Consider the following 27,685-nt stretch of genomic DNA (forward strand, 5'->3'; position numbering starts at 1 on the left):
TACAGTAATTTCCTAGGCCTTCCTTCACATTCATTCACTACTCACTCAATGACTCACCCAGAGCAACTTCCAGCCCTGCAAAGCTCTACGCTACAAGTTGTGAAGTAAAATAAATCTAAGCTGGCCAGTGTGGCTCACACCTGTAATCCTAACACTTTGTGAGGCTGAGACAGGCAGATCACCTGAGGTCAGGAGTTCGAGACGAGTCTGGCCAACATGGTGAAAACCCGTCTCTACTAAAAATACAAAAATCAGCCAGGTGTGGTGGCAAGCGTCTGTAATCCCAGCTACTCAGGAGAGGTTGAGGCAGGAAAATTACCTGAAACCAGGAAGCAGAGGTTTCAGTGAGTTGAGATTGTGCCACTGCACAATAAATAAATAAATAAATCTAAGCCATTCTTATATACCTAACTATGTCCTATAATATTCTAAATCAGTAACATAAAAATTTTTTGGTGTTGTACAGTCATTCTCACTTAATAAACATTTACTAAATACTACCTATGGTCTAAGCCCTATGTTACAGGTATACAGAAATACTCACTCACGCATGCAAACATACGTAAATTCAATTTTGCGTAAGTTTGAGATGTCTAGAAGACACGCAAATGAAGCTGTGTAACTAATAGTCCACATGTAAATAAATGAGATGATCATGCCTAGCTTACTGAAAACACTTTATAGACATATATCAAACACGTCTTTTGAACATCAAGATCTTCTAAACTCCAATATTAGTTAAAACATTATACCAACAGGTAGTTTTAATATGATACCATTTCAGCCCTTATAGTTCAGTGTGAGAAACACAAAAATACACAAGCAATTGAAGTACATCCACTAAGTGCTATTATGGGAGAAGTTCAAAATGGATAAAGAAACCTAGGTAGAGAGAAAAACTTCTGGCTAGATGTCCAAGTTCTCTGTAAATGAGGAACAATATCCAAGAAAGTAATAAAGGTTTGACTCATGAATCGATCTAATCAATGGATACATTATTTTAGCTGGCAATATACTGTCACGTAAAGCACAGGTTACTGACAAATTTTAATACCTTAAGAATGAAACTGTGGCATTAAATGTAACTTCAATTTAAAGTAACATACAGGAAACAAATGCCAAATGTTAAAACAAGATTTCTAAAAAGTATTACCAGAATTTAAAGGAGGAAAAGGCCTGGTACTAAAACAGGCCAGGAAAAGAAGTATCTTGTTAGGGATAGTCCCCTAGTAGAAGCTTAGAGGATGAAGAGTTGAAAGGATGAAAACAATATTCCGTACAATAGAAATCACATACGCTCAGAATTAATGATTATTAAAAGAGCCTAGTGAATCATCCATTCATTACATATTTACAATGTACCTATTTTATGATGGGCATTAGAAATCAAAGGTGAAGACACAGTTCTGCCCTCAAACAGGCTACAGAACACTGTAGAGAATAGACCATCAAACCAGTCATGGTGTGTTGAGACTGGGTTAAATTCAGGCAGCTATGGAAATACAGAGGATGGGTACCTAAGCAGATCCTATAGGAGCACAGAAGGCTTTCTGAAGGATATAACACCTAAATTAAGAATTGAAGTGAACAGAAATTAACTAAACTGGTGGTGGGTAGGAGTGGAAGGCAGGGGTTACTGGGGCAGCGACAGAGAATGGGAGAACAGGGACAGGCACGGTGGCTGACATCTGTAATCCCAGCACTTTGGGAGGCCGAGGTGGGTGGATCACCGGAGGTCAGGAGTTGGAGAACAGCCTGGCCAACATGGTGAAACCCCGTCTCTACTAAAGACACAAAAATTAGCCGAGTGTGGTGGTACACGCCTGTAATCCCAGCTACTCGGGAGGCTGAAGCAGAAGAACTGCTTGAGCCCAGGAGATGGAGGTTGCAGTAAGGTGAACCGAGATCGCGCCACTGCACTCCAGCCTGGGTGACAGAGCAAGGCGCCATTTCAAAAAAAAAAAAAAAAAAGAATGGGAAGACAGGCAAAACAGCACCCAGAGATTAAGAGATTAGCATGTGTGTAAAGGCCAGAAAGAGGAGAGCACACCACCTATAAGTGGGTGACAAATATGGCTGGGACATAACTTTATACAGGTGAATGGAAAGAGGTAAGGCTGAAGAAATAAACAGGAACCAGAACATGAAACGATTTGCAAGCCATGTTAAAGAGGATGTCCCTTTGGTTATACCAGAGTTTCATAATAAAGAAAAGAAAGTTAGTTTATAGTAGTGAGGGACCAGATTATCTAGAACAAGGGTTGCAAGTTGAATTATCTACAGAGAGTAGGTAAGTAATAAAAAGGAATAAAGAGGACCAGGTACAAGAAAAACCCAGGAGGCAACAAGGACTGTGGAAAGCAAAAGCCCCAACTAAATGGTGCAGATTGTTGCAATGAACAAAGGTAGCTCAGTGTTGCTACATCTTCCTTTTTTAAAAAAAGAAGATGGAAATATGAAATTCCAAGTGAAAGCTCTTGATTTTTTAATGATAGCCATTAAATTTCTTTGAAACATGGTACAGGCCAACATTGAAGGGACTAAACAAAACAAGACTATGAGCAAACCAATACCACCAGTCATTTGTCCCTGCTGAAGCTCAAAGACAAAGCTGATGAATCTGACTTGGACCTGAGGGCAGTGGAGATTTAAACAGGAATGGAGAGTTACTAAAGATTTCAAGAGGGTATCAAGTAATCACCACTTGAGAAGGCAGTGTCTGTTTTGTTCAGTTCTAAGAAAGTACCTCACATTTTGTTGTCCTCAGTAAATAGTGATGAGTTTAAAAGGAGAATTTTTTTCAAAAATTAGTGTCATGACAATAGATAGAACTAGAGCACAGAAAATACAAGTAAGAAAATTATTATAGTGCTCCTTTGCTCTAACCCCAGCCTGCTGTTTAGCAGGTTGTTCGCAGTCACTGCTGCCATGTGCTGCCCAGTGTTCTTTCTAGGCTGACTGCTGTTCTTCCTTTGGCTATGAACCCTCCTCTAACTCAAAAATTTGTCCAACACTCCAGTGACAAAAATTAGCAGCTATCAGCTTTCATCTAGCTAGGGGCAATGAAGTTAAATAGAATGTGTGATCATAGTGGATGGGAGAAGAAGAAGAATATTCTTTGCTTCACTTCAACTCCAAGCCAGGAACTTTGTTGCCAATTCCACATCCTGCCACTGCTAATTCCACACTACTATCTTCTCAGGGGTAAGTAACAGCTAAATGCTGCACTAACTATGCAGGGAAATGCCCAATAAATAATATGTATGCCTGGATAACAGGGTTGGGAAGAACTAAAATTGCGTTTGAGATTCTGCTGGAATAGAGGTGGTATAACAAAGAGGTAGGCTGAGAAAAACTAGACACTAACAATGGGTATAGAAATTAAACAATAATCAACATAAGAAAACACGTAACACCCAAAACCTCACAATCTTAACATTTATATAATCAGAGTCCAATTAATCTTCCCTTACAAGAGTAAAGTCTGAGAGTATTTGAAATAAATTATAGAAAATTCAGTTGCTATTGGGATACGTGGATAACTAGTATTAGAAGTTATAAATTCATTTACTGAAAATAATCTTCTAAACTGTCCCTCATCTAGGACAGATGAAAGCAACAGACTACCAAAATATTAAGTCACTTATGTTATACCTTGGTATACCAAACTAGATATGGTTCTACTTTGCAATACGTTCACTCTCAAATAGTATCTACTAGGAAAAAAAGTAAAAAACAAAATGAGTTGATTCGAAAACCTCTCAGCAATTAGTATCTAGGGAAAGCATATCCAACTCCCATAGAGTGAAATGTTGGGCCTCACCTTATAAAAATATAAGTCATCATGTAAGGAATCCTTCTGGTTCAGAGCAATGACTTCAAAGCAAAAAAGAAGTTAGTGACCTTTCCTTAGAGAGATGATGATAATTATAATCCTACCTACTCTAGCCCACGTAGAGGGTCTGATATTCTGACAAAAAGCAGAGCCAATATTCTGATTAAAAGCTTATCAGAATGAAGCCTATAATCCCAGTACTTTGGAAGGCTGAGGCAGGTGGATCACTTTGAGCTCAGGAGTTTGAGACCAGCCTAGGAAACATGGCGAAACTCTGTCTCTACAAAAAAAATATAAAAATTAGCCAAGTGTTGATGGCTCACGCCTGTAATCCCAGCTACTTGGGAGGCTGAGGTGCAAGAACTGCTAGAGTCCAAGAAGCAGAGGTTGCAGTGAACTGAGATCGCACCACTGCACTCCAGCCTGGGCAACAGAGCGAGACCCTGTCTCAAAACAAAAGTTTATCAGAATGAAACATCACATTTTATCTAAAGAAATTAAGTAGATCTAGGTATCAGGGAACACTTATGGAAAGCCCTAAATGCTCTGTAAAATTCAGAAATGGATAGCAGGATTTCAGACTACAAATGATTAATAGTTAAGATGAGTGCCCATGAACAGGTGAAGCAATAAAAAAAGAAAAGATAGCTGAGGCACCTTTATTGAGGAGTAACAGCAGAACTACGTAACACCAAAGCTTTTTTCAAACAGCAGAACTACGTAACACCAAAGCTTTTTTCAAATGCTCTAAGTCTGTGCTGTTCAATACAGGAACTACATGTGGGTACCGACCACTTAAAATGTGGCTAGTTCAAGTTAAGATGTGCTATAAATGTAAAATATACCCTGATTTTGAATGCTTCATATAAAAAAACACTTTACAGTGCAATTCTAGATTAGCCATGTTTAATTTCGTCTATTTTAACGTTTTCGTTGAATTTAATATTGTTTGTTCCTTTAGTATTAATTTCCTCTTGGGTACATCTTCGACAAGATGATTTTAAGGTGAAAAACAGTGACAGCTTACCAGACTGTCCAAAAAAGAGAATGACCCAAATTTCTAGGCAGAGGCTTGAGCCGGCAGGATTGTTCCACCCAATGGTAACCAGGCTCTCTTCCTGTTATCTCTGGCAAAAGGGTTACAGAGTAAGAAAGAAACACTATGTACACATGGAACAGGATTTGACCAATAGTTTAAATCTATCAAACATAATAATATGCTTTGTTTCAGGATTTACTCAATTACAAGTGTTAAAACTTTAAAAAGTGACATAAACATTGTTCACTATGATTTATTCAAGTTTATCCTTTCTCAGTAATCTTTAGATATTTAAATTCACTCTGTTGGGAGGATCACACATACATGGACTCCAATTTACCACCAGAAAATCCACACACCTTTCTCACTAGGATGAAATGAAATAGTACCATTACTTTTTATGCAATACCATAACAGATTTCAAAAGGCACCAGAATTCTCGTATTATAAACACTAATACCATCCAGAAACAGTCTATGGTCCTATCAGAAAACTTGAAGAAAATGTGGTTTTACGAAATTGCAAATTTCAAAACACAGAACATAACAGTTTTACAAGCTAGCACTAACTCAAATACACAGAATACAGTAATACTGACTGAGAAAACCAACTGTACTATTCCAATATTAAAAGACTATTCGCTTAAAAAAAAGGATTAGACTCAGCATAGTTAAAAATAAAATAGATTTTTGGGACCCAACATTTCCTACAGATTAGAACATTACTCAAGTCAGAATTCTTTGGCACATAGCAATTCAAGGTTATATAGCGTTCTCAGTTAAATTACCTTAGTGCCTGACAACCAATGGAAGAAGTGGAATCAATGGAAGGTATCTCAAATAGTTTAAGGAGAACTTTTGGGTTAAGATGCTTTAATTTGAGAGTGACATCTGAAAGTGCATCAGTTATCCATTCAAACATCTCTAGGAGTTTACTAAGCGAAAGGCATTATACTAAATGTTGGAGATAAGATGGTGAACAAGCTACGATATCTGACCATTACAGAGTTTACACTCTGGTAGTTTTGTAAAATAATAGAAGTGGGATCTTCATCAGTATTTCACTGCCTGTTTCCCGTGCTCCAAATCAAGACATTTCCTCCTTCTCCTACTTGTATTTGGAGGGAAAGTGACAAGGATAGAGAAACAAGGCAGAAAACAGATTTGCATGTATCAACTGAATCAAAATTATTTTCCTTATCTCTTTCCCTGTAAAGCTGAACTCCTTAAAGAGAGAGGCTGAAAACTATTCCTTCCTATCCCTAGCACCCAGTGCTTATCTGCTGCTCTACTGCATCAGAACCAAGCTAATCTCTTTTTCTACCATAAACCAGTATCAAGAAGAAATGAAGATTAAAACAACAAAGGTAAATCTTTCCAGTGTTTCTTTTTGCAAAAATAAGCACATACCTATATTCCATATAAGTATTTTAAAAGCTATAAAGTAATATACATCTTCTTTAAGGAAAAGCATGCAGTTCCATAAAGCTAGTTTCCTTTCACCATCATCAGTGTATCTCCCTCACCTTGCAATCACATCCAGAGGCAACCACTGTCATAAGTTTGGGTAAATGAGATCACATTATACACATCATTCTGAAATGAACTTTTCCTTACATTTAGGAGGTATCTCCATATTCATACACATCAAAAGGTAGCATGGTATAGGGGACTCTGAAGCCAGACAACTTAGGTTCCAATCCTACCTTCAAATCTTGGCTCTGCTATTTACTAGCTATGAGAGTGAGGAGATTATTTACCCCTCTATGCTTCAGTACTCCCATATGCAAAATGAATATGATGATAGTACCTCTTTCTGACTTTTCATGAGGATTACAACAGTTAAGATTCATAAAGGGCTTAAAACAATACAGAACCTGGACATAGAAAGTACAAAGTGTTTCTTAAATTGAAATAAATACTAATTAATAATAGCCTAAATATAGATCTAGGTAATTCTCCATTGTATAATTATATCTTCTTTATCCATGCCTTCCTACTGACAGGCATTTAGATTATTTCTTCCACATGAATATCCATGTACATTCCTCCTTGGGCAAGTGTTCAAGTTTCTCTAGACTAATACCTTGAATAGTAATTAACTGCTAGATAACAGAGTATGCACATTTTCAACTGTATAACATCCCATCCTAAGCTTTGCAATCTAATGGGTGAAAATTGATAGCTCATATGTTTTCAACTGCACTTCCCTACAAATGAGACTAAGCATCTTTCCAGTTCATTAGCCATTCCAATTCCGTTTCCTCTGCTGCTAATTGCCTTTATATCCATTGTTCATTTTATGTGTATCATCTTATTCTTTTGATCTTTATATAGTCTGGACACAAATCCACCGAACATTAAAGACATTGTGTGTGTCTCCTCCTAGATATGTCATGTATCTTTTAGTTTGGTTTATGATGTCTTTTTTTTTTTTTCCGAGCCCAGGCTGGAGGACAGTGGCACAATCTCGGCTCACTGCAACCTCCGCCTCCTGGATTCAAGCGATTCTAGTGTCTCAGGTTTCTGAGTAGCTGGGACTACAGGCATGTGCCACCATGCCTGGCTAATTTTTGTATTTTTTGTACAGACAGGGTTTCACCATGTTGATCAGGCTGGTCTTGCACTCCTGACCTCAAGTGAACCTGCCTTGGTCTCCCCAGATTGCTGGGATTACAAGTGTGAACTACCAAGCCCAGCCTGATGTCTTCTACTAAACTCAAGTTTTTCTTTTTGAGGCAGCAAAATCATTTACCCTTAATGTCTTTATCCTTGATGGTTCATTCTTCTTTTCCTGACTTGTTAAAGATCTTCCATATCCTAAAGTTGCATACTCATCTATATTATCCTTTTTCTAAAAAATAGTTTTTCACGTGTATTATTTAATTCAACTGGAATTTATTTTCACATATTGCTTGAAGCAGAGATCTAGTTTTCCCCCCATCTAGAAAACCAATTTGAGAGTCTATTTTTTCTCTCCTTACTGCCAGGGAATGTCTCTAGCCTTTACCAATGTTCCAAATATGTATGAATCCATTTCTGAACTCTCTCTTTTATTAGTTTGTCTTTTCCTGTACTAATACTATACTTCAAGTGCCATAATTTTTTTTAACAGAGGTACTTACGTAAAGCACACAAATACTGAATGTACAGCTTGACCTTTAAAAACATATACTCCTGTGTGATTCAGCTCAGGCCAAACTATTAACATTCCTCATGCTCCAGGAGGCTCCCTCATGATCCCTCCCAATCAGTACCATGCTTCCAAGATGACCACAATTCTCATCTCTATCACTACAGATTATTTCTACTTGTTTTTGAGCTTCCTGTAAATGAAACCGTACAATATATATTCCTTGTGTCGCGCTAATTTCATTCAACATTAAGTCTGGGAGAGATTCATCCCATGTTATGCATAGCAGTTTGTTCTTTGTCATTGTATGTAGTATTTAAATCTAAATAGCATAATTTTTATTTCTATTTTTTGAGACGGAGTGTCGTTCTTATCACCCAGGTTGGAGTGCAATGGCACGATCTCGGCTCACTGCAACCTCCACCTCCCAGGTTCAAGCGATTCTCCCACCTCAGTCTCCCAAGTAGCTGGGATTACAGGCACATGCCACCATGCCCAGCTAATTTTTGCAGTAGAGATGGGGTTTGACTATGGTGGCCAAGCTGGTCCCGACCTCAGGTGATCCATCCGCCTCCGCCTCCCAAAGTGCTGAGATTACAGGCATGAGCCACCACGCCCGGGGCTAAATACCATAATTTTTAAATTCGTCTTGACATCCAACAGAGCAAGTTCCTCCTCATTCTTTTTCTTCTTCCAAAACTATCTTGCTTATTCTTGAACCTTTAATTTTGCACATGAAGGTCATTTTCCATACACACAAGAAAATCATACTAGGATTTTTGTCTGAAACTACATAAAATTCACAAAGTAATTTTTCAGTAATATTTACTACTAAATAAATTTTAACTTCCCACCCAAAAATATAATATATCCTGCCTTTTATTCATGTCTAATTTTATGTCCTTCAATAAAATGTTGGGTACTTTATAGAATTTCATATGAAGGAGATATTTTTTATTTTTTAATTGGCTACTGCTAGTTTGAATGCTGACCTTGTATCCAGCAATGTTGAATTCTTTTATTAATACAAACAGTACGTTCATTTCTTTTAACATTTCTAGGAAGAATCTCATTTCATTTCTCTTCCTTTCCAATCCTTTTGGATTTTCTTTCTTTTTTTGTTTATTGATAGAGATGTATCTGTCTTATACTTGGCTTTAATGAGAATGTGTCCAAAGTTTCACTATTAAGCATGATGCTTGCTATTTGAAAGGTAGCCTTTACTGTAAGAAAAAAAGTTCATTTCTGTTCATAGTGTAAGAGTGGTATTTTAAAACTTTAATGGGTATTGAGTTTTAACATATAGTTTTACCAAATTTATCTAGAATTTTTTCCTAAATTTTCTTATAAATTAAATTGATACAGTTTTCAAATATTAAACTATCCTAAACTCCTATCCCAATTAAAATTATGTCTGTGTTCATAAGTAAAACTGAATGTAGTATACTTTCCCTTGTATAGTCTTTCCATTCTAGATTTAAATGCTAAACTTGCCTGATAAGCAGGTAAAGTAACTTTCCCTCTTTTTCTGTTCTCTGAGTCAATTTGTGTAAGATTGGGATTAGCTGTTCCCCAAAAGTAGTATCTAAAATTATAATTACAAATATCATCATTAAAACGATCCCTTCATACTTGAGATGCTGAGGTGGGAGAATTGCTTGAGGCTAGGAGTTTGAAGCTGCAGTACACTATGATCATGCCTGTGAATAGCCACTGCACTACAGCCTCAACAGCACAGCAAGACCCCATCTCTAACAAAACCAACCAAAAAAAAAAAACCTATTCCTTCTGACACCAGTTCACACAAACTAGAAAGGCAATAATTAAAAAGATAGATAATGAAAAGCATTGGTGACATTACAGAAAAATGTGAACCTTTGTATACTGCTAGTGGGAAAATAAAATGATGCAGCCACTTTGGAAAACAGTCTTGCAGTTCCTCAAAAGTTTAAACACGGAGTATCACATGACCCAGCAATTTCACTCCTAGGTATATACAGTCAGCGCTCCATATCCATGGATTCAACCAACTGCAGATTGAAAATATTCAGGGGGAAAAGTTGTGTCTATACTATGTACAGACTTTTTTCCCTTGTCATTATTCTCTAAGCAATATGTAGTATAACAACTATTTACAGAGCACTTGGGTTATATTAGATATTACAAGTAATCTAGAGATCATGTAATGCATATAGAAGAATGTATACAGGTTATATGCAAATACTGTGGTATTTTTATGTCAGAGACTTAAAGCATCTGAGGGAGGTCCTGGAAACAACACAGGACTATAACAGTTCACAGAAGGACTATTCATAATAACCAAAGAGTGCAAAACAATACAAACATCCATCAACTGATAAATGAATAAACAAAATGTGGTATATCCACATACAATGATGTATTATTTGGCTATAAAAAAGAATGAAGTGTACTGACATATGCTACAATGTGGATAAACCTTAAAAGCATGCTAAGGCAAAGAAATCAACCCCTCCCAAAACACATATTGTATAATTCCATTTTATGAACTGTCCGGAACAGGCCAATCTATAGAAATAAGAGGTAGATTAGTAGATGCCTAAGGATAGAGGGTTAGGAGAGATGAAAATGTTCTAAAAATGACTATAGTAATTCTTGGCAAAACTCTGTAAAAATACTAAAACCTACTGAATTGTACATTTTAACCAGGTAAGTAATATGGTATGTGAATATCTCAATAAGTTATTAAAAACAAAAACACCTATTCCTCTTGGGGAAATTTATTACAGCTTCAATTTCTTTAATGGTTTTTGGTTTCTTTTTCTTGTACAGACAAATTTGAAAAAAAAAATTTACTAGAAAATGAAACTCTCATTTTTAAAATTTATATACATATAAATTATTAACGATTTCTTATAATTTTAAAAATCACCATTATAGTTGTACTGATACCTCTTTTTTAAATTTGACTATTAGTCTCATCTGTTTTTCTTGGGTATTTCCAGAATCAACTGAAAATAATCAGTTTTGACTGATCGCGACATTGTTTTTATTGCTGCTGCTTATTTTCTTTCTCTTTTGAGACAGAGTCTCGCTCTGTCACCCAGGCTGGAGTGCAGTGGCGCGATCTCAGCTCACTGCAACCTCCACCTCCCAGATTCAAGCAATTCTCTGCCTCAGCCTCCCGAGTAGCTGAAATTACAGGTGCCTGTCACCACACCTGGCTAATTTTTGTATTTTTAGTAGAGACAGGGTTTCACCATCTTGGCCAGGCTGGTCTTGAACTCCTGACCTCGTAATCCACCTGCCTCGGCCTCCCAAAGTGCTGGGATTACAGACGTGAGCCACCGCGCCCGGCCACTGCTGATTATTTTCTAGTTCTATTTTCATTTTTATTATTTCCTCTTCTTTCTTTGGCTCTACTCTTTTTTTAGTTTTTTAAATTGAACAGCTGGCTCATTTATTTCCAATCTTTCAATCTAATACATTCATTAAAGATGACAGCTTTATCCCCAAGTACCATTTTTTGTGCATCCCTCAAATTTTGATACAATACTTTTGTTGTGATTTAGTTCTAATCACTTTGTAATTTCCATTTTGTATTTTAATTCTTGAAAATTCTTAATCATTTTTCCTTTAAAATTGCTTCTCCACTATTTTGTGTATGCGCTCTTCTAAAACTCCAATTAGATCTATATGGGAACTGCTCAATCTATCCTCTGTCATCTTTTCTTCCATATTTTTCACCTCTTCATTTATCTGCATTTCTCTGTGCTTGTCCGGAGAAGTACTCATTTCTTTCTTCAAATTAGTAACTTCTCTCTTTAGCTGTGTCAAATCTTCTATTGTTTTACCCATTTATTGAGTTATTTTATTACAAGCTACATTTTTCAAGATTTTAATTGGTTATTTTACATAAATATTTATTGTTTCTGAAGTAACTGTTTTTGTTCAATTATAATGCAATGTGCTCTTAAAAAAAAAAAAAAAGTAACTAATGTCTGGCCGGGTGCAGTGACTCACACCTGTAATCCCAGCACTTTGGGAGGCTGAGGAGGGCAGATCACCTGAAGTCAGGAGTTCGAGACCAGCCTGGCCAACATGGCGAAAACCCATTTCTACTAAAAATACAAAAATTAACTGGACGCGGTGATGCGCACCTGTAGACCTACCACTCACAAGGCTGAGACTGGAGAATCGCTTGAACCCAGGAGGCAGAGGTTGCAGTGAGCCAAGATCACGCCACTGCACTCCAGGCTGGGCGACAGAGTAAGACTCTGTATTTAAAAAAAAAAAAAAAAAAAAAAAAGTAACTGACAAATTTTAAGCTAAAACACCTTAGGCAAAATGTTCTTTGAAAAGTTCTCCATTATAAAGCTCTTCTTTAATGACAAAAAAAAAAAAAATCACTTTTTAGGAATTCTCTTGGCTGCTCTTCTGCCAAATGTTATCCCACTGTGCCTACCTGCTTCAAGGCATGAAAAGTTCTATTATTCCCATTTTAGAATTAGAGAAACTGAAGCACAAAGTTCTTTTTAAAACACTTTCTCCCCAACTTTTTTTAAAATTTCAAAGCCATAGAAAAGTTGAAAGTACAGTGACCCATATACCTTCTACCTAGATTCAAAATTGTTAACATTTACAACTTTTGCTTTACCTTTTTTTCTCTCTCTCCATATACATGCACACACCATACCCAAATTTCCACACATTTTTTTTTTTCTGAACCCACTCCTGAGCCCAACATGATACTTCACTTGGAATATTTCAATATATTTCTCCATATTTCAATAACACTCTCAATATAATGACCATATCATTCACACCAAAGAAACTATGAGATTGAACAGAATTGTACAAAGACATGCAGCAGTAGATTCAAAACTAGTATTTAAGTCATCTGACTAAATGTTCTTTATCTTGGCTTGTCTAATGATTGGACAAACTGCTTTCTGATGATTATTTAGAAGAGGCAATCTGTCAAAGAGCATTTCCTTCCTTCATTTCTGAAAAAAAGCAATAATCTAAGATATTCAAACTGCAAAAATCAAGGATACTGTATTTCCAGTTTGTTTTCTAACACTAAATCTTTAACGGAAGCCACTCTATACTCTCAAAACTATACACTTTTTAAATATGCCACAAGATAAATTATTATATTAAATAATTAGAATTTCACTTTACCAGTTTTTAAAGGGAAAAATTGTTTTTAAGAAAAAAATACAGTACAAATAAGATTGATGAGGCAAATGAATCTGCTTCATAGATTTAAAAAACTGTTAAGTGTAGGCCTGGCGCAGTGGCTCACACCTGTAATCCCAGCACTTTGGGAGGCCGAGGCAGGCGGATCACAAGGTCAGGAGATGAAGACCATCCTGGCTAACACGGTGAAACCCCGTCTCTACTAAAATTACAAAAATTAGCTGGGCGTGGTGGCGGGCGCCTGTAGTCCCAGCTACTTGGGAGGCTGAGGCAGGAGAATGGCATGAACCCAGGAGGCAGAGCTTGCAGTGAGCCAAGATCACGCCACTGCACTCCAGCCTGGGCGACAGAGCGAGATTCCGTCTCGAACAAACAAAACAAAACAAATAAACAAAAAACTGGTAGGTGTATTCATGAATCTATAAGAAAAGCTAATGTTTCAGTGGGGATGATTTAATCTCAGTCACTGATGTTAGGAACTAGTAAGATAAACCATAAACATCTTTAAAAAAATCTTTAAAAAAAGGCAAACTATGTTTGCTCTCAAAGGACCTAAAAACTCAGTTTAAGAGTTGCATATGTTTATTATACAACATACCTGTGTAAAAACTAAAATAATAATTTTTTTTAAAAAAGTGCTGTATATTTTTTTAAAATAGCAATATGGCCAGGCGTTGTGGCTCATGCCTGTAATCCTAGCACTTTGGGAGCCCAAGGCGGGCAGATCACTTGAGGTCAGAAGTTCAAAACCTGGCCAACATGGTGAAATCCTGTCTCTACTAAAAATACAAAAAAGTTAGGCAGGTGTGAGGGCAGATGCTTGTAATCCCAGCTACTTGGGAGGCTGAGGCAAGGGAACTGCTTGAACCTGGGAGCAATTGTGAGCGGAGATCACGCCACTGCACTCTAGCCTGGGCGACAGAGTGAGACTGTCTCAAAAAATAAAAAATAAAAATTAAATTAAATTTAAATTTAAATTAAAAAATGGCAATACAACCTAAAGCTAATATTTAATGGCTAAACTGTATCATTCAGCTAACCATAACCACAAAAACATTTAAGATCAATCTACAGCCAAATACTAGCCAATAAGGGTATTAACTGGGTGCTGCTAAGGCACTGTATTAAGTAAATTCCATGAATTAATACAATCTTACAGATATCTCACTTTTCTACTGAAGAATTGGAGATAACAAAGATACTAGCATAAAAGGACTGATAAAAGGGGTAAGACTTGCCTCAACTTTAAAGTACAGAAATCAGAACCGAGAGAAGTTTACCTGAAGAAAGTCAGAAACCACAAACCAAGTGTAAATATAACTATCCAGGTAAGAACAAACAAAAGTTTCAAACTGAAGAAATTAAGGCTGGATAAACAGGATGGAATTGGTATAGTAGCAGGCCTCAAGTATCCAGAAAACAGATGAAAGTTTTGTAAAACAGCTATAAGCAGGACACCACTACAAGCTCTTTATATTTAAAATGCCTTTTTAGAAACAGTAACCTAGTAATAATGCAAAATGAGTGGGAGAAAAATGAGAAGCAAGAAACTAATTATATAGTAACATTTACAAATATCAATTCAGTAAGTTATTTGGTACCTGAGGAAATCAGAGAGCTCAAACTGAACCAATTCTGCTACACTTCACATCAAGTCTTTTCATTACAAATAAGGAAGTGGTAAATATAACTGCAAGATATCCTATATTATTTTTCAAATATATTTTTCAATGAAGTTCAAGATATATTGAAAACTGTCATTAAGAAGTGCTAGTCAAAAAAAAAAAAAAAATAGTGCTAGTCAGGCCAGGAGTGGTGGCTCACACCTGTAATCCCAACACTTTGGGAGGCCAAGGTGGGCAGATCATTTGAGCTCATGAGTTCCAGACCAGCCTGGGCAACATGGCAACACCCCATCTCTATAAAAAATAAAAAAATTAGTTGAGCATGGTGGTGTGCAACTGTAGTCCCAGCTACTTAGGAGGCTGAAGTAGGAGGCTGGCTTATGCCCACGAGGTAGAAGTTGCAGTAGGCCAAGATCACACCACTGCACTCTAGCCTGGGCGATAGAGCCAGATTTGTCTCGAAAGAAAAAAAAAAGTGCTAGTCAATTAAACTATCCTTGCTGGTTAGTACTACTGTGCCAAAAGAAATTCACCAAATATGACATCTCCATAAATTTTACCGTGTAAATATTTACTTCAAAAAAGCAATATCATAAAGAAATGTATAAAAGAATTCAACGTTTAGCTTCCCTATATTGCTTTAGAACAACTACACCATTTACCAAAAGGCAGTAAATGTGTAAATTTTTTTGAGACGGAGTTTTACTGTTGTTGTCCAGGCCAGAGTGCAATGGCACAAGCTCAGCCCACCACAACCTCCGCCTCCCAGGTTCAAGCAATTCTCCTGCCTCAGCCTCCCAAGCAGCTGGGATTACAGGCATGCACCACCATGCCCGGCTAATTTTCTATTTTTTGTAGAGACAGAGTTTCTCCATGTTAGTCAGGCTGTTCTTGAACTCCCGACCTCAGGTGATCCACCCACCTTGGCCTCCGAAAGTACTGGGATTATAAGCGTGAGTCACCAACCCCGGCCGAGTAAATGTATAATCTTTTAGAAGCAGCTATTATGTAAATAAGATACTTTAAAATTAATGTCATACTTTTTACTCATACACCCATTAATAGCTCAGTATTTACTGTCCATATAATACTTTTCATAATCCACATCAAACATACAAAAAGAAGCTATCCCAAATAACTTCCTTTCTTTTCAATTAAATTCCTTCTCAAGGGACAAAATTTGGGGGAAAAAAAAATCTCAAGTTTGTGAAAACTAGATTACTCACCAGTAACTTGAGTTATCCTATTGGGTCTTTTCCCTCACAGATCCACCTCTCTTGCCCTTCTGTCCAGCATGAGAATCTTCCTGATGGGCATCCACTGGAACTGAGGGGGCATGCAGTACAGACGTATATGTAAGAAAGTCTGGGGGAGGGGATTTGGGAGATGCTAGAGACATGCTTCAGTGCACTTGCTTACCTTCCTGAAATTGGAAATTTCAACGGTTCCTTGGTCTTCGAGGCACTCACAATAACTTCAAACAATGTGGATCTGTGGAGATTACCCAATAGGAGAACTCCAGTTACTGGTAAGTGATCCAGCTTTTTCTTCTCTATCAGAATAAGAAGATTATTTCATTTTATTTGATATTATAATTAAACGTAGAACTACAGGGGAAAGCGTAAATTCACTAGATAACTATATATGCATATATCAAAGTAAATATGGAAACAATTTGCTAAATATGTCAGGGGAAACTTCTGACATTATCAGAAACATGAGGAAAAGAAAATCATTAGAATGGTTTCATTTTAAAACATCTACTATAATGGCTGCTATATTTTAATATACAAAAATATCAGCCACCAGGCTATTTCATTTTGCTAAAACAATATCATTATATTTTATATTAGTACAAGAATAGTTGGTCAAAATCTATCATTTCTTAACTAGCCATTGTCATTAACATTCACTAGATTTTTGGTATGGAAGCCACCACGGTGGACTAACAATATGTTAGAATTCAGATAAAATGCATCGATACAATTCCCATTTTATCACTCAAGTCTTAACCAGGCCAGGCGTGGTGGCTCATGCCTGTAATCCCAGCACTTTGGGAGGCTGAGGCAAGAAGATCACCTGAGATCCGGAGTTCGAGACCAACCTGGCCAATATGGCAAAACCTCATCTGTACTGAAAATACTAAAATTAGATGGACAGGGTGGTGCACGACTGTAATCCCAGCTACTCGGGAGGCTGAGGCACGAGAACTGCTTGAACCTGGGAAGCAGAGGTTGCAGTGAGCGGAGATCGTGCCACTTCACTTTAGCCTGGATGACAGAGCGAGACTCTGTCTCAAAAAAAAAGAAAAGAAAAAAGAAAGTCGTCCGGGCGCCGTGGCTCATGCCTGTAATCCCAGCACTTTTGGAAGCCAAGGCGGATGGATCACCTGAGGTTGGGAGTTCGAGACCAGCCTGACCAACATGGTAAAACCCCATCTCTACTAGAAATACAAAAAGCAGCCAGGCGTGGTGGCATGCGCCTGTAATCCCAGCTACTCGGAAGGCTGAGGCAGAAGAATTGCTTGAACTCAGGACATGGAGGTTGCAACGAGCCAAGTCATGTCACTGCACTTCAGCCTGGGCAACAGAGGGAGACTCTGTCTCCAAAAAAAAAAAAAAAAGTCAGCCAGACACGGTGGCTCGCGCCTGTGATCCCAGCACTTTGGGAGGCCAAGGCGGGCGGATCACCTGAGGTTAGGAGTTCGAGACTAGCCTGACTAACATGGTGAAACCCCATCTCTACTAAAAATACAAAAATTAGCCGGGCGTAGTGGCAGGTGCCTAAAATCCCAGCTACTCAGGAGGCTGAGGCAGGAGAATAGCTTGAACCCAGGAGGCGGAGGTTGCAATGAGCCAAGATTGTGCTTGGGAAACACAGCAAGATTTCATCTCAAAAAAAAAAAAAAGTCTTTAACCATGTGTCACCTATTAACACACCAACCACAAACACATAAACGTATGCCAGTCATTGATATTAATAATGTTAATTTTAAATACTTGTACAAAAGAAATACAGCAAATTTTTAAATAAACTTTTAAAATAATTGCCTAAAAATGGCTGACACTGATATAAAAACTATTTCTAGTCAAAAGAAAAAAATCCCTCCAAAAGAAATTTCTTCAAGCTCACATGAAGATATATTACCTTTAACTGAATACATATTAATCAATATATATTCATCATATTCATTTTAATGTGCCACAGCAGTGATGACTTCTAACACTAGTAACTACACTAGCAGGTACTAGATACAGATAATTTTAATACCCTTTACCATCATGCTTCTAAATAATCACCTCCTTCCTTCAAGAAACTTACGATTTCATGATTCTTCATTCTATGGAAACAAAGAAAGTGTATAGCTTTTCCTTTAAGAATAGTCTGGTAACTAACTGACCACTGAATAAATGAAAGAAAACAAAAAAAAAAAGAAAAAAGGGATAAAATGGTCTGTAAAATCATTCTACAAAATCAAATTCAAAATGTAATTCTAATGAAAATCTTATATTTCAATCCTGTTATGAGGTCATATTTGTATTTGTTAGGGTTGACAACACACCTGTCAAGATGGTCAAGATCTGTGCTAGATTCTTACTTAAATTTAAGATACAAATTGCCTTGGGTAAATGCAAGCATTTTTCTATAAATTTGAATTAAGTATAACAGTAATAAATTCATTCACTTTTAAATGACCCATTCAAACAGGGGTACTACACAGACCTCCATTTCTAATTGGAATAAATATCAGAAAAGGGTCATCTAAGTAACTTTACTAGTTTACTAGACTCCTAGTCACTGGAGTAAGTACATAGCACAAAGGTCTTACATGTTTATAGTGATAAAACAGATCAAGGAGCAACAATGCAAATATTTTATCCTAATGGTATAAGCTAATATAAAAGATGTCATTAAGAGGCTTGGCACTGTGGCTCACGCCTGTAATCCCAGCACTCTGGGAGTCCAAGGCAGGCCTTTCTCTCACTGTCCAGACATCTTGCTTTGGGGTGAACAAGCTGTCACGTTCTGAGCCTATAGAAAAGACAAGCCCACATAGCAATAAACTGATGTCTCTGGCCAACAGTCAGATGCCTGAGGCCTGACAACAGACCTGTGAGTTAATGTGGAAGCAGGTGTTCTAAGGTCTGCTGACAACCACATGAGTGAACTTGCAAATGGATCTTTCCTCAGTTGAGCCCTAAGATGACTGCAGGCTTCTGAGAGAAAAGGTGGGAAAAAGAACAAAATTCTATTATATTATTTAAATTAATCTGACCAGATTTTGAAGCCTTACATTACTTTTCAAGTCAATTCTTTTTTTTTTTTTTTTTTTTGAGACGGAGTCTCGCGCTGTGTCACCCAGGCTGGAGTGCAGTGGCGTGATCTCGGCTCACTGCAAGCTCCGCCTCCCAGGTTCACGCCATTCTCCTGCCTCAGCCTCCGAGTAGCTGGGACTACAGGCGCCCGCCACCACGCCCGGCTAGTTTTTTGTATTTTTAGTAGAGACGGGGTTTCACCATGTTAGCCAGGATGGTCTCGATCTCCTGACCTCGTGATCCACCCGCCTCGGCCTCCCAAAGTGCTGGGATTACAGGCTTGAGCCACCGCGCCCGGCCTTCAAGTCAATTCTTAATAGCCATCTCTAAAGTGAATAATTTCTGTATAAAACTGATTTTATAAAACAATAACAAATTTTTCTAACATCACAAATTTCAATTGTGTCAAGCCAACTTGAGTGGCTCCAAATGTCTCATTTTCCTTCCTTAGGGAAAGTCATCCTTTTTTATTTCCATTGAATAAATAACTTTTTAAAATAGAAATTCCTCTTTTACATTTCAACATATTCATGCAAATCGTTCTGCTTTAATATAGTTAATTTCATTATCATTTTAAAAGTACATATAAAACCGTAAGTACTGAAATGCCATACCTTAAAAAGTCTTCATTGTGTGTATATTAATGACCTTTTTATGGAAACATAAAAGTATTAGTAACAGTAAGGAAGAAACTCATTTTCTTTTATCTAATCTCAAAATATTAATGCCCCATTATCTTTCACCTAACTAGAAGAATAGCCCAATTAGTCTTTCTATTTATACATTACTGCAGGCTGCCAGTCCATTCTCCTTACAGAAGCCACACAGCATTTCTACACTTAAATTCATTAAATGGCTTCTCATTACACTTCCAATAAAATCTCAATGTCACATCATTTACGACTAAATTGTGATCTGGCATTTTACTCAGTTGTTCACCTTCATCTGATGCCACTCACCCTCTGCCTCACTATGCACTAGTCTTTGCTCAAGGTAAAACAAACTAACCAAAGGGCTTCCAACTTGCTGTTAACGATAACTCTTTCACAAATACCTCCTCTTATCCCTTTTTTTGAGATAGGGTTTGGCTTTTGCCCAGGCTGGAGTGCAGTGGCACAATCTCAGCTCACTGCAACCTCCCCTTATTGGGCTCAAGCCATTCTCTTAACTCAACCTTACAAGTAGCTGGGAAACCAGGCGCATGCTACCATGCCCGGCTAATTTTTGTACTTTTTGTAGAGACAGGGTTTTGCCACGTTGCCCAGGCTGGTCTCGAACTCCTGAGCTCAAGTACTCCAATGGCCTCAGCCTCCCAAAGTGCTGGGATTACAGGTGTGAGCCGCCATGCCCAGCCTCCTCTTATCCATCTGCTGATTAAATGCCACCCACTCACAGAAGCCTCTCCTCTTCACCTATTTCAAGTAATTCCTGTCATTGCCACAGTTTGCAATGATTTTTTCTTTTTGTATTTTTTGTTTGCAACTTAAATTCCATGAGGGCTGGCCGGGCACAGTGGCTCACACCTGTAATTCCAGCACTTTGGGAGGCTGAGGCGGGTGGATCACTTGAGGTCGAGAGTTCGAGACCAGCCTGGCCAACATGGTAAAACCCCTTCCCTACTAAAAATACAAAAATTAACCAGGTGTGGTGGCTGGCGCCTGCAGTCCCAGCTACTCAGGAAGCTGAGGCAGGAGAATCGTTTGAACCTGGGAGGCAGAGGTTGCAGTGAGCTGAGATGGCACCAATGCACTGCAGCCTGGGCAACAGAGCATGACTCCTCCATCTTAAATAAATAAATTATATTAATAAATAAACAAACTTCATGAGGGTAAGGATGTGTCTTGTTCTCCTTTGTAACTCCATTACCTAGCCCAACACCTGCCTCAAAATAGCATTTTAATGTTTAATGGTTAATTAAAATATCTGTGAAATTCAAAAGCCACTCACTGATTTTTAGTTCTAGAGTCTTTCTAGACTCTATAGACTCTAGAATAAGAAAGAGTATTCCTTTCTTATTTTGCCTATGTTCTAAATAACTTTGCTATTCAGCACTCCTAAAACCTGAATCTTTAGGCATTGTAAATCATATGAAATCCACTGTAGGCTGGGTGCAATGGCCAACACCTGTAATTCCAGCATTTTGGCAGGCTGAGGTGGGAGGATCGCAAGAGCCCAAGAGTTTGAGACCAGCCTAGGCAACATAGTGAGACCTCATATCTATAAAAAATTGAAATAAAAAAAGAAAAAAAAATCCAGTGTACTTCACAGATAGCTGTTACTTTATAGAACAAATGAAGTTTTAAAAGAAGTTCTATGATTTGCTTGGTTAACCAATCATTAAAGAGTGCTATGATTCATTCCTCCTAAAAACAGAAAATAAGGGTTTCTTGAAACTACACATATTTCCTCACAATTAAGTATGCAATCTCCCAGTTTTCAAAACTACCATACAGTGGCCGGGCGCAGTGGCTCACACCGGTAATCCTAGCACTTTGGGAGGCTGAGGCGGGCGGATCACCTGAGGTCAGGAGTTCAAGACAGCCTGGCCAACATGGTGAAAAACCCTGTCTCTACTAAAAACACCCAAAAAAAATTAGCCAGGCATGGTGGCGCCTGTAGTCCTAACTACTTCGGAGGCTGAAGCAGGAGAAACACTTGAAACCAGGAGGCAGAGGTTGCAGTGAGCCAAGATCGCGCCACTGCACTCCAGCAGCCTACGCTACAGAGCGAGATTCCCTCTCAAAAAATAAATAAAGTTACTGTACATTTACTTACCACTTAAATTCTTGACACCAAGAAGGACCCAATGTTTTGGCATTTTTGTTGTTGTTAATTCTATCACATTTTGCAGCTATAATCTAAAGTGATCGTTAGAGGCACAGACTTAAAGATAAGATATTACTAGATAATTATATCCTCGGGAAACAAAGTTAGGTACTAACATAATTTTACTCATCTTCCTATCTACCAATATTAACCTCCTTTATTTAGCCTATAAATATAAATCAGAATTATTGTAACATGAAAAGCTGAGGACAAGCACTATGCAGAATTATTATCTTGTTACAACTTAAAAATACAAATCTAAATGCCAGACTTACTAAAACAAATATTACATGGAACTTGAGAGAAAAATTAAGATTCTGTCTGATGAAAGTAAAAGCCATTGGACGTGGCTAAACACACCCCCGTCTTTTTGAAAATATCCTCTTCCTTCTGTTTCTGTATTGTTACACTCTCCCGGGTTTCTTACTCCCTATTAATTTTCTTTTCCTTCTCCATTTCTTTCTTCTTCTTTGTGGGATGCTCTTCTCCTACCACTGTAAAAAAATAAAGATGTTCCTCAAAAGTCTCTCCTAGGTCTCTTTTCTCACAGTATGCAATCTATTCCCTCCCTCATCTGTCTTACCCGCTCCTACAGCTTCAGCTCAAATCATGTGTACTAATGACTATCAAATATGTATTTACAGCCCTTTCCTCCTTCCTAAGCCTTACCCAACATATCCAAACTGCTTCACAGATCTTCCCTCTCAGATTTTCCCCAGGCACCCCAAATTCAACCAATCTATAGGTAAACTATTACCTTCCCCTAAACCTGTCTTCCTATTTGCTATCTCAGTGAGAACACACACCACTCACTCAACTGCTTAAGCCAGAATCCTGAGATTCATCCTTGATACCTCCCCTTCACTACAACCCAACTTCCTCCCTCCCACAACCATAACCAATCAACCATCAAGTCCTACAGATCTCTCCTAAACACATCTATACATTCATTTCTCTCTCCTATCTGGCATTCCCCTTGTTCAGGACATTAGTGCCTCTTGCCTAGACTATTAAAATGGCTGCCACTAAATGGTTTCTCTGCCTGTAGTTAAGATTCAGCAAGTAAGCAAGCATGACACAAGAGAGAATAAAATCTATCGGCTGTGGTTTCCATCATGCATTATATTGACGGTAAAAGAAAACATTTTTAAAACTGCTGATAATTGAACATGCAGGTAGCTCAGACTGACGTAAGTTCTTCTATCCAGTAAAATGGGTATAATTAAACATATTCCAACTAACTCACAAAATTATGAAATTACATAAATATTCCTTAAAAAAACAAGAAGTGGAAAGTAGTTTAAAGCAGCAACAGAATCAGATATATAGTAAAGGGCCTTTCGCAGTTCATTTAAGTATTATCAGTACCTACACAAGGCATTGTGATAGGCATTGAGCATTTTTAAAATATTATTACAATTATCCTTATTATTAACTAAGAAATGTGCTAAATTCATTTCATCACTTATATTTAATTACGACCAAAAAACCACATGAATATGAATGTCAAGGAGGGGATTTAAACTGAAATGTGATAATGGACCAATGGTATGGCCCTCAGGAAGGAAAGAAACGAATACAAAATATTTTCAATACACTGTGTAAACACATCATCACTTTTAGCATAGAATGCTTTAAGAGTAATTGAGAGGACATTCATTCTGACCTAGAGACAAAGGAATGCTTAGCCTTCAGAGATGAAGCCTGAATGATCATAAAAGACCATGAAATTGTGGAGGATGGGGAAATGGAGGGCCAAAGAAACAGCATAATACATAAAAGGGCACAGCGGCCTAAAACAGACCACGACCATGCTCAGACAATCCCAACCCTGAAAACAGATGTATTCTTTAACTATGGAAAACAGTAAAAAATTCTGCTTTTACCTGCTTAATTCTTAAGTCTATATATACTGCTTACTCCTATTACACTACCAGAGTACTTTCTAGACGTTAAAACTTACTGGTAAGGTCCAAATTTTTACGTGACAGTCTACATCAGGCCACTAGGAAACACACACACACACACACACACACAGAGATGATTATCGATCTCATCAAGGCTTAGGTATTTCACGGTATTTCAGATTACTGCAGTTATAAAGCTGGGTGCACACAATTACCAACCACAGTGATATGCATTTATACATTTCCCTTTTTGACTTATGAATATGGTTTGTCTGCTTTTAATTGTTGTATCTGCATGACTGTTAGTATACTTGAGTATCTATGCTTGCAAAAATGTTATTGCCTATTTTACTGCGTAAAATGGCCTATGAATTTTTCTGTTTTTATCCGTTTCTCAAATAAATCCCCTTTTTAAAATCTATGTGTCTTTTAAAAAATGTATTATTTTTTCCAGAATACATTTTTGGGATTTTGACCTTTTAGGATTGTGATTTGGGGGATTTTAGACTTTAAGGATGTTGATTTTTCAGGATTTCAACAGTTGAGATTATGGCATTCAGGACCGTATCTTTTGGGATTATGGTTGTCTCCCAAAATAATCTTATTAAATGTTATCAAAATGTATTATTTGATAGCATTATGAATTTAACAAATGTTTCATCTGTAAGTTATAGTGCTCATTACTAATTTAATCAGTCGATTATGCAGCTCTGAGCCTTACTAATTTTGGTCCTTAAACAGAACAAATGTGTCTAAGAAGATGAGTGGGGGGAGAAAAGGAAAGATATAGGGAAGGAGGGAAAGAGAAAGGGCTTTCAAGAAAGCAAGCTTCAAATCTCTCCTGCCACCCTACAAAACTCACTAATAGCTCTTCTTTTTGAAATGTGAGGGTAGGTAGTCCAGTCACAATTAACTTAGCCTGAGATGAACAGAATTTGAGTGGTAAAACAGGGCAGTGATTTTCCACAAAAAAGGTTTTGCAAAACACATAAAATAAAAATTAAGAGAAATCCTAATAAAATATGTAATAGTATAAATGATCTGGATGAAGTGAAGTGGGCAACCACAGAGCCCCACTTGCTTGCTCCCACTGAGCCAATTCCATGAAACCACAGGGATCCAGTCAACACAATTTGAAACCACTGGGCCCTCCTGAGGGAAAGTCAGGTCTCTTCTACCCCAAAAAGCTTGTTACTTGATTCTAACAGGCAAACCTCTCTCCTCTTTACCCTCTTATTTCCTGAAGCTTTCTCTTTCACAGGAGGCTTCCCGAAGATGTCCTTCGATGAGCTGTATGGTTGAAGGAATGTACAGCTGTGTACGGATATTGGGAGCAGCGGTAAGAGATAGGAGGTATAACAGAGAAAGCATTTTTGGACATGAGAGTTCATTAAGCTCATTCAGAGAAGTATCTGCTGAACAGACTAGGGGGACCAGGGATATAGACACAGAGAGATGCCCACATACCCACATTCCTGTACACATATGCATGCCCAGGCACATGCCTATACATACAACCCTGCCTGCACACACACATGCACACATAAAAACGTGAGAGAAAAGCTCTTTGGAAAAAGTAGCTCAAAGTGGGATGAATACCTCAGACCCCTGTCCACCTATCTTATCTGGAAAAAAAAGAGCAGTGTTTCTCAAACTTCAATGTGCATATAAACAACCTAAAGATCCTATTAAAGTGCAGGTTCTGATGCAGTAAGTCCTCAGTGAGGCCTGAGATTGTACATTTCTAACAAGCTCCCAGGTGATGCTAACGCCACTGGTCTGTGGACCACACTTTGATAGCAAACTCCTACATAACAGCACATCTCCACATGATCTATATTAAAATTGAAAAACAAAGTTCCCTGGTAAAAATAAGACTCAGAACTGCTCAATTAAATAAGACAAAACAAACTGGAGCCTTCTCAGAGACTGGAGGACTTCTCAGAGACTTAGAGGACCAAGATGAGGTGAGAATGGTCATGAGAGGGCCCTAAAATGGTAAAAAGTCTACTTTTTTCCCATTCTTCCAATGAGAGATACCTCAAGTTTCACTTTTAAATGTTAATATCTACGTAAAACTACAGAGTGGAAACACAACATTTTAGAAGTAGCTAACTTCTGACTGGAATGATAATATGAAGATAATCATTACTATCTTCCTCCTTATACTTCCTTAAATCTTTAATGTATATATAATACTTCAGTAATCATGAGAAAAAGAATTATTATCTTAAGGAAAAAATAAAACTCCATCCCCCCCACACCCCCCATCACACACAGAATGATAATCTTTCTACCAAGTATGTTGGCCCTATATCTAACCTTGAAGGAAAGAGAAATAAGCAAAAAAACCTTTCATTCAACTAGTACAGTTTTACAAACCTCTTTATTAAAGACAAAGGAGTGAAAAGATCAACCAGTAATCACACAACCCAGGTTTCAATCTAGGCTCTAACATTAATTCATTGACTAGCGGACCATCTTCCTCACCAGCCATACAGGGGACGGTTTGATGAGCAAATAGAATGCTTTACATTAGCATTTAGAAAAATTACTTTATTCAGACTTACATAAAACATAAGATATTCTAGTAAAGGAAGAACTGTTGGTGAAGTAAATAAAAATGAAGCAATCATAACATTTTAGAAGGTAGGCTAGAAATAAATATTAGTGCAGAGACTTTGGGCTCTAGGTGGACAAAAGATAAATAGCAAAAATGGATGAAACAAAGAAGAAAGAAGCCCAAAATCACTTTGCCTATTCCACGAATGCACCAAGAGCTTTACCTGTTGAGCAACTACCTCCCTGGCATAAAAATCACCTACTTGCTGCCATTCTGGGTTGACTGTCCCTAGTATATTCTATAAAAGTAAAGTATAATGTTGTGCAAAGGAATCCTGATCAGACTATAAAACATGTAAAGATGAAATGGTTTAATTCATATGTCTAAAAATTGTCAGGGAGCTATACAAACTTTATATCATACACACACACCCAGCCATTCACACATTCACATATAATCAAAGTGATTATATTACTCTCAGTGATTCTTAATATTTGTATCACAAATAAAAGAGAGAAATATACTTACTGGTATTTCTCCTGAGAAACACTATGGTATCAAAGAAGTGAGGATATACAGCAAAATAAAAGTTGTTATAAAAGACATAAAAATTAAGTTTGTTAACATTTGTACTTCAAAAATATTAGTAAATATAGGAAAAAAGACAGTCATTTTCTTCTTTATTCACCATACGATTAGCCTAGATTTTTGACATTTAGTTCTTGTTTTTAAGTTCTTATATTATTTATAAGTAGTAGGTCTAATGTTAGAAACTGTCAAGAGGTATACCACCAGATTTAGGTATAGGGAAAATAAGAAGAAGAAATCCTTAAGAAGTTACTTGCTAGCAAATTTAATTAAATGCTACCACAGCAAGGTTATAAAAAGGGACTGGAGGCTGGGCATGGTGGCTCACACCCGTAATCTCAATACTTTGGGAGGCTGAGGCAGGAGGGGTGCTTGAGGCAAAGTTTGAGAGCAGGATGGGCAACATAGCAACACCTCATCTCTACAAAAAATTTTTAAATTACCTGAGTGTGATGGAGCACGCCTGTAGTCCTAGCTACTTGGGAGGCTGAGGTTTGAGCCCAGGAGTTTGAAGTTACAGTAAGCTATGATCGTACCACTGCCCTCTGGCCTGGGTGACAGAGCAAGACTCTGTCTCTTAAAAAAAAATTTTTTTAAGGGATTGTAAATTCAGATTTCTAAATCTCACACTGATCAACTATTGACCCAAGTCACAATACTTCTGGCTTGTTTT

The 27,685-nt window shown here is 37.6% G+C and overlaps 1 protein-coding gene across 35 annotated transcripts in view; it reads right to left on the reverse strand.

Annotated features, from left to right (window-relative positions):
* Nucleotides 1–27,685, reverse strand: part of YAF2 (YY1 associated factor 2) — a 78,028-nt gene that overhangs the window by 36,156 nt on the left and 14,187 nt on the right. For 3 of the 35 annotated variants that reach the window (XR_001892626.3, XM_021922195.2, XM_021922194.2), the window contains 5 exons: nt 21,904–22,448; nt 19,743–19,776; nt 18,924–19,029; nt 16,232–16,364; nt 16,039–16,138 (listed from right to left, as the gene is read on the reverse strand). The exons of 3 other annotated variants lie outside the window; for them this stretch is intronic. Coding sequence is in view for 2 of the 32 variants with exons in the window: in XM_009180533.3 (XP_009178797.1) it covers nt 4,863–4,962 (100 nt within the window). In the remaining 30 variants the exon portion in view is untranslated. Of the gene's footprint in view, nt 1–4,862; nt 4,963–16,038; nt 16,139–16,231; nt 16,912–18,923; nt 19,030–19,742; nt 19,777–21,788; nt 27,498–27,685 lie in introns of those variants that run through there. 29 more of the 35 variants (XR_004176046.1, XM_031650421.1, XM_021922205.2 and 26 more) reach the window with 24 other exon arrangements.

The sequence above is a fragment of the Papio anubis genome, chromosome 9 (genome assembly GCF_008728515.1).
Source record: "Papio anubis isolate 15944 chromosome 9, Panubis1.0, whole genome shotgun sequence".
In the NCBI taxonomy this organism is placed as follows: Eukaryota; Metazoa; Chordata; class Mammalia; order Primates; family Cercopithecidae; genus Papio; species Papio anubis.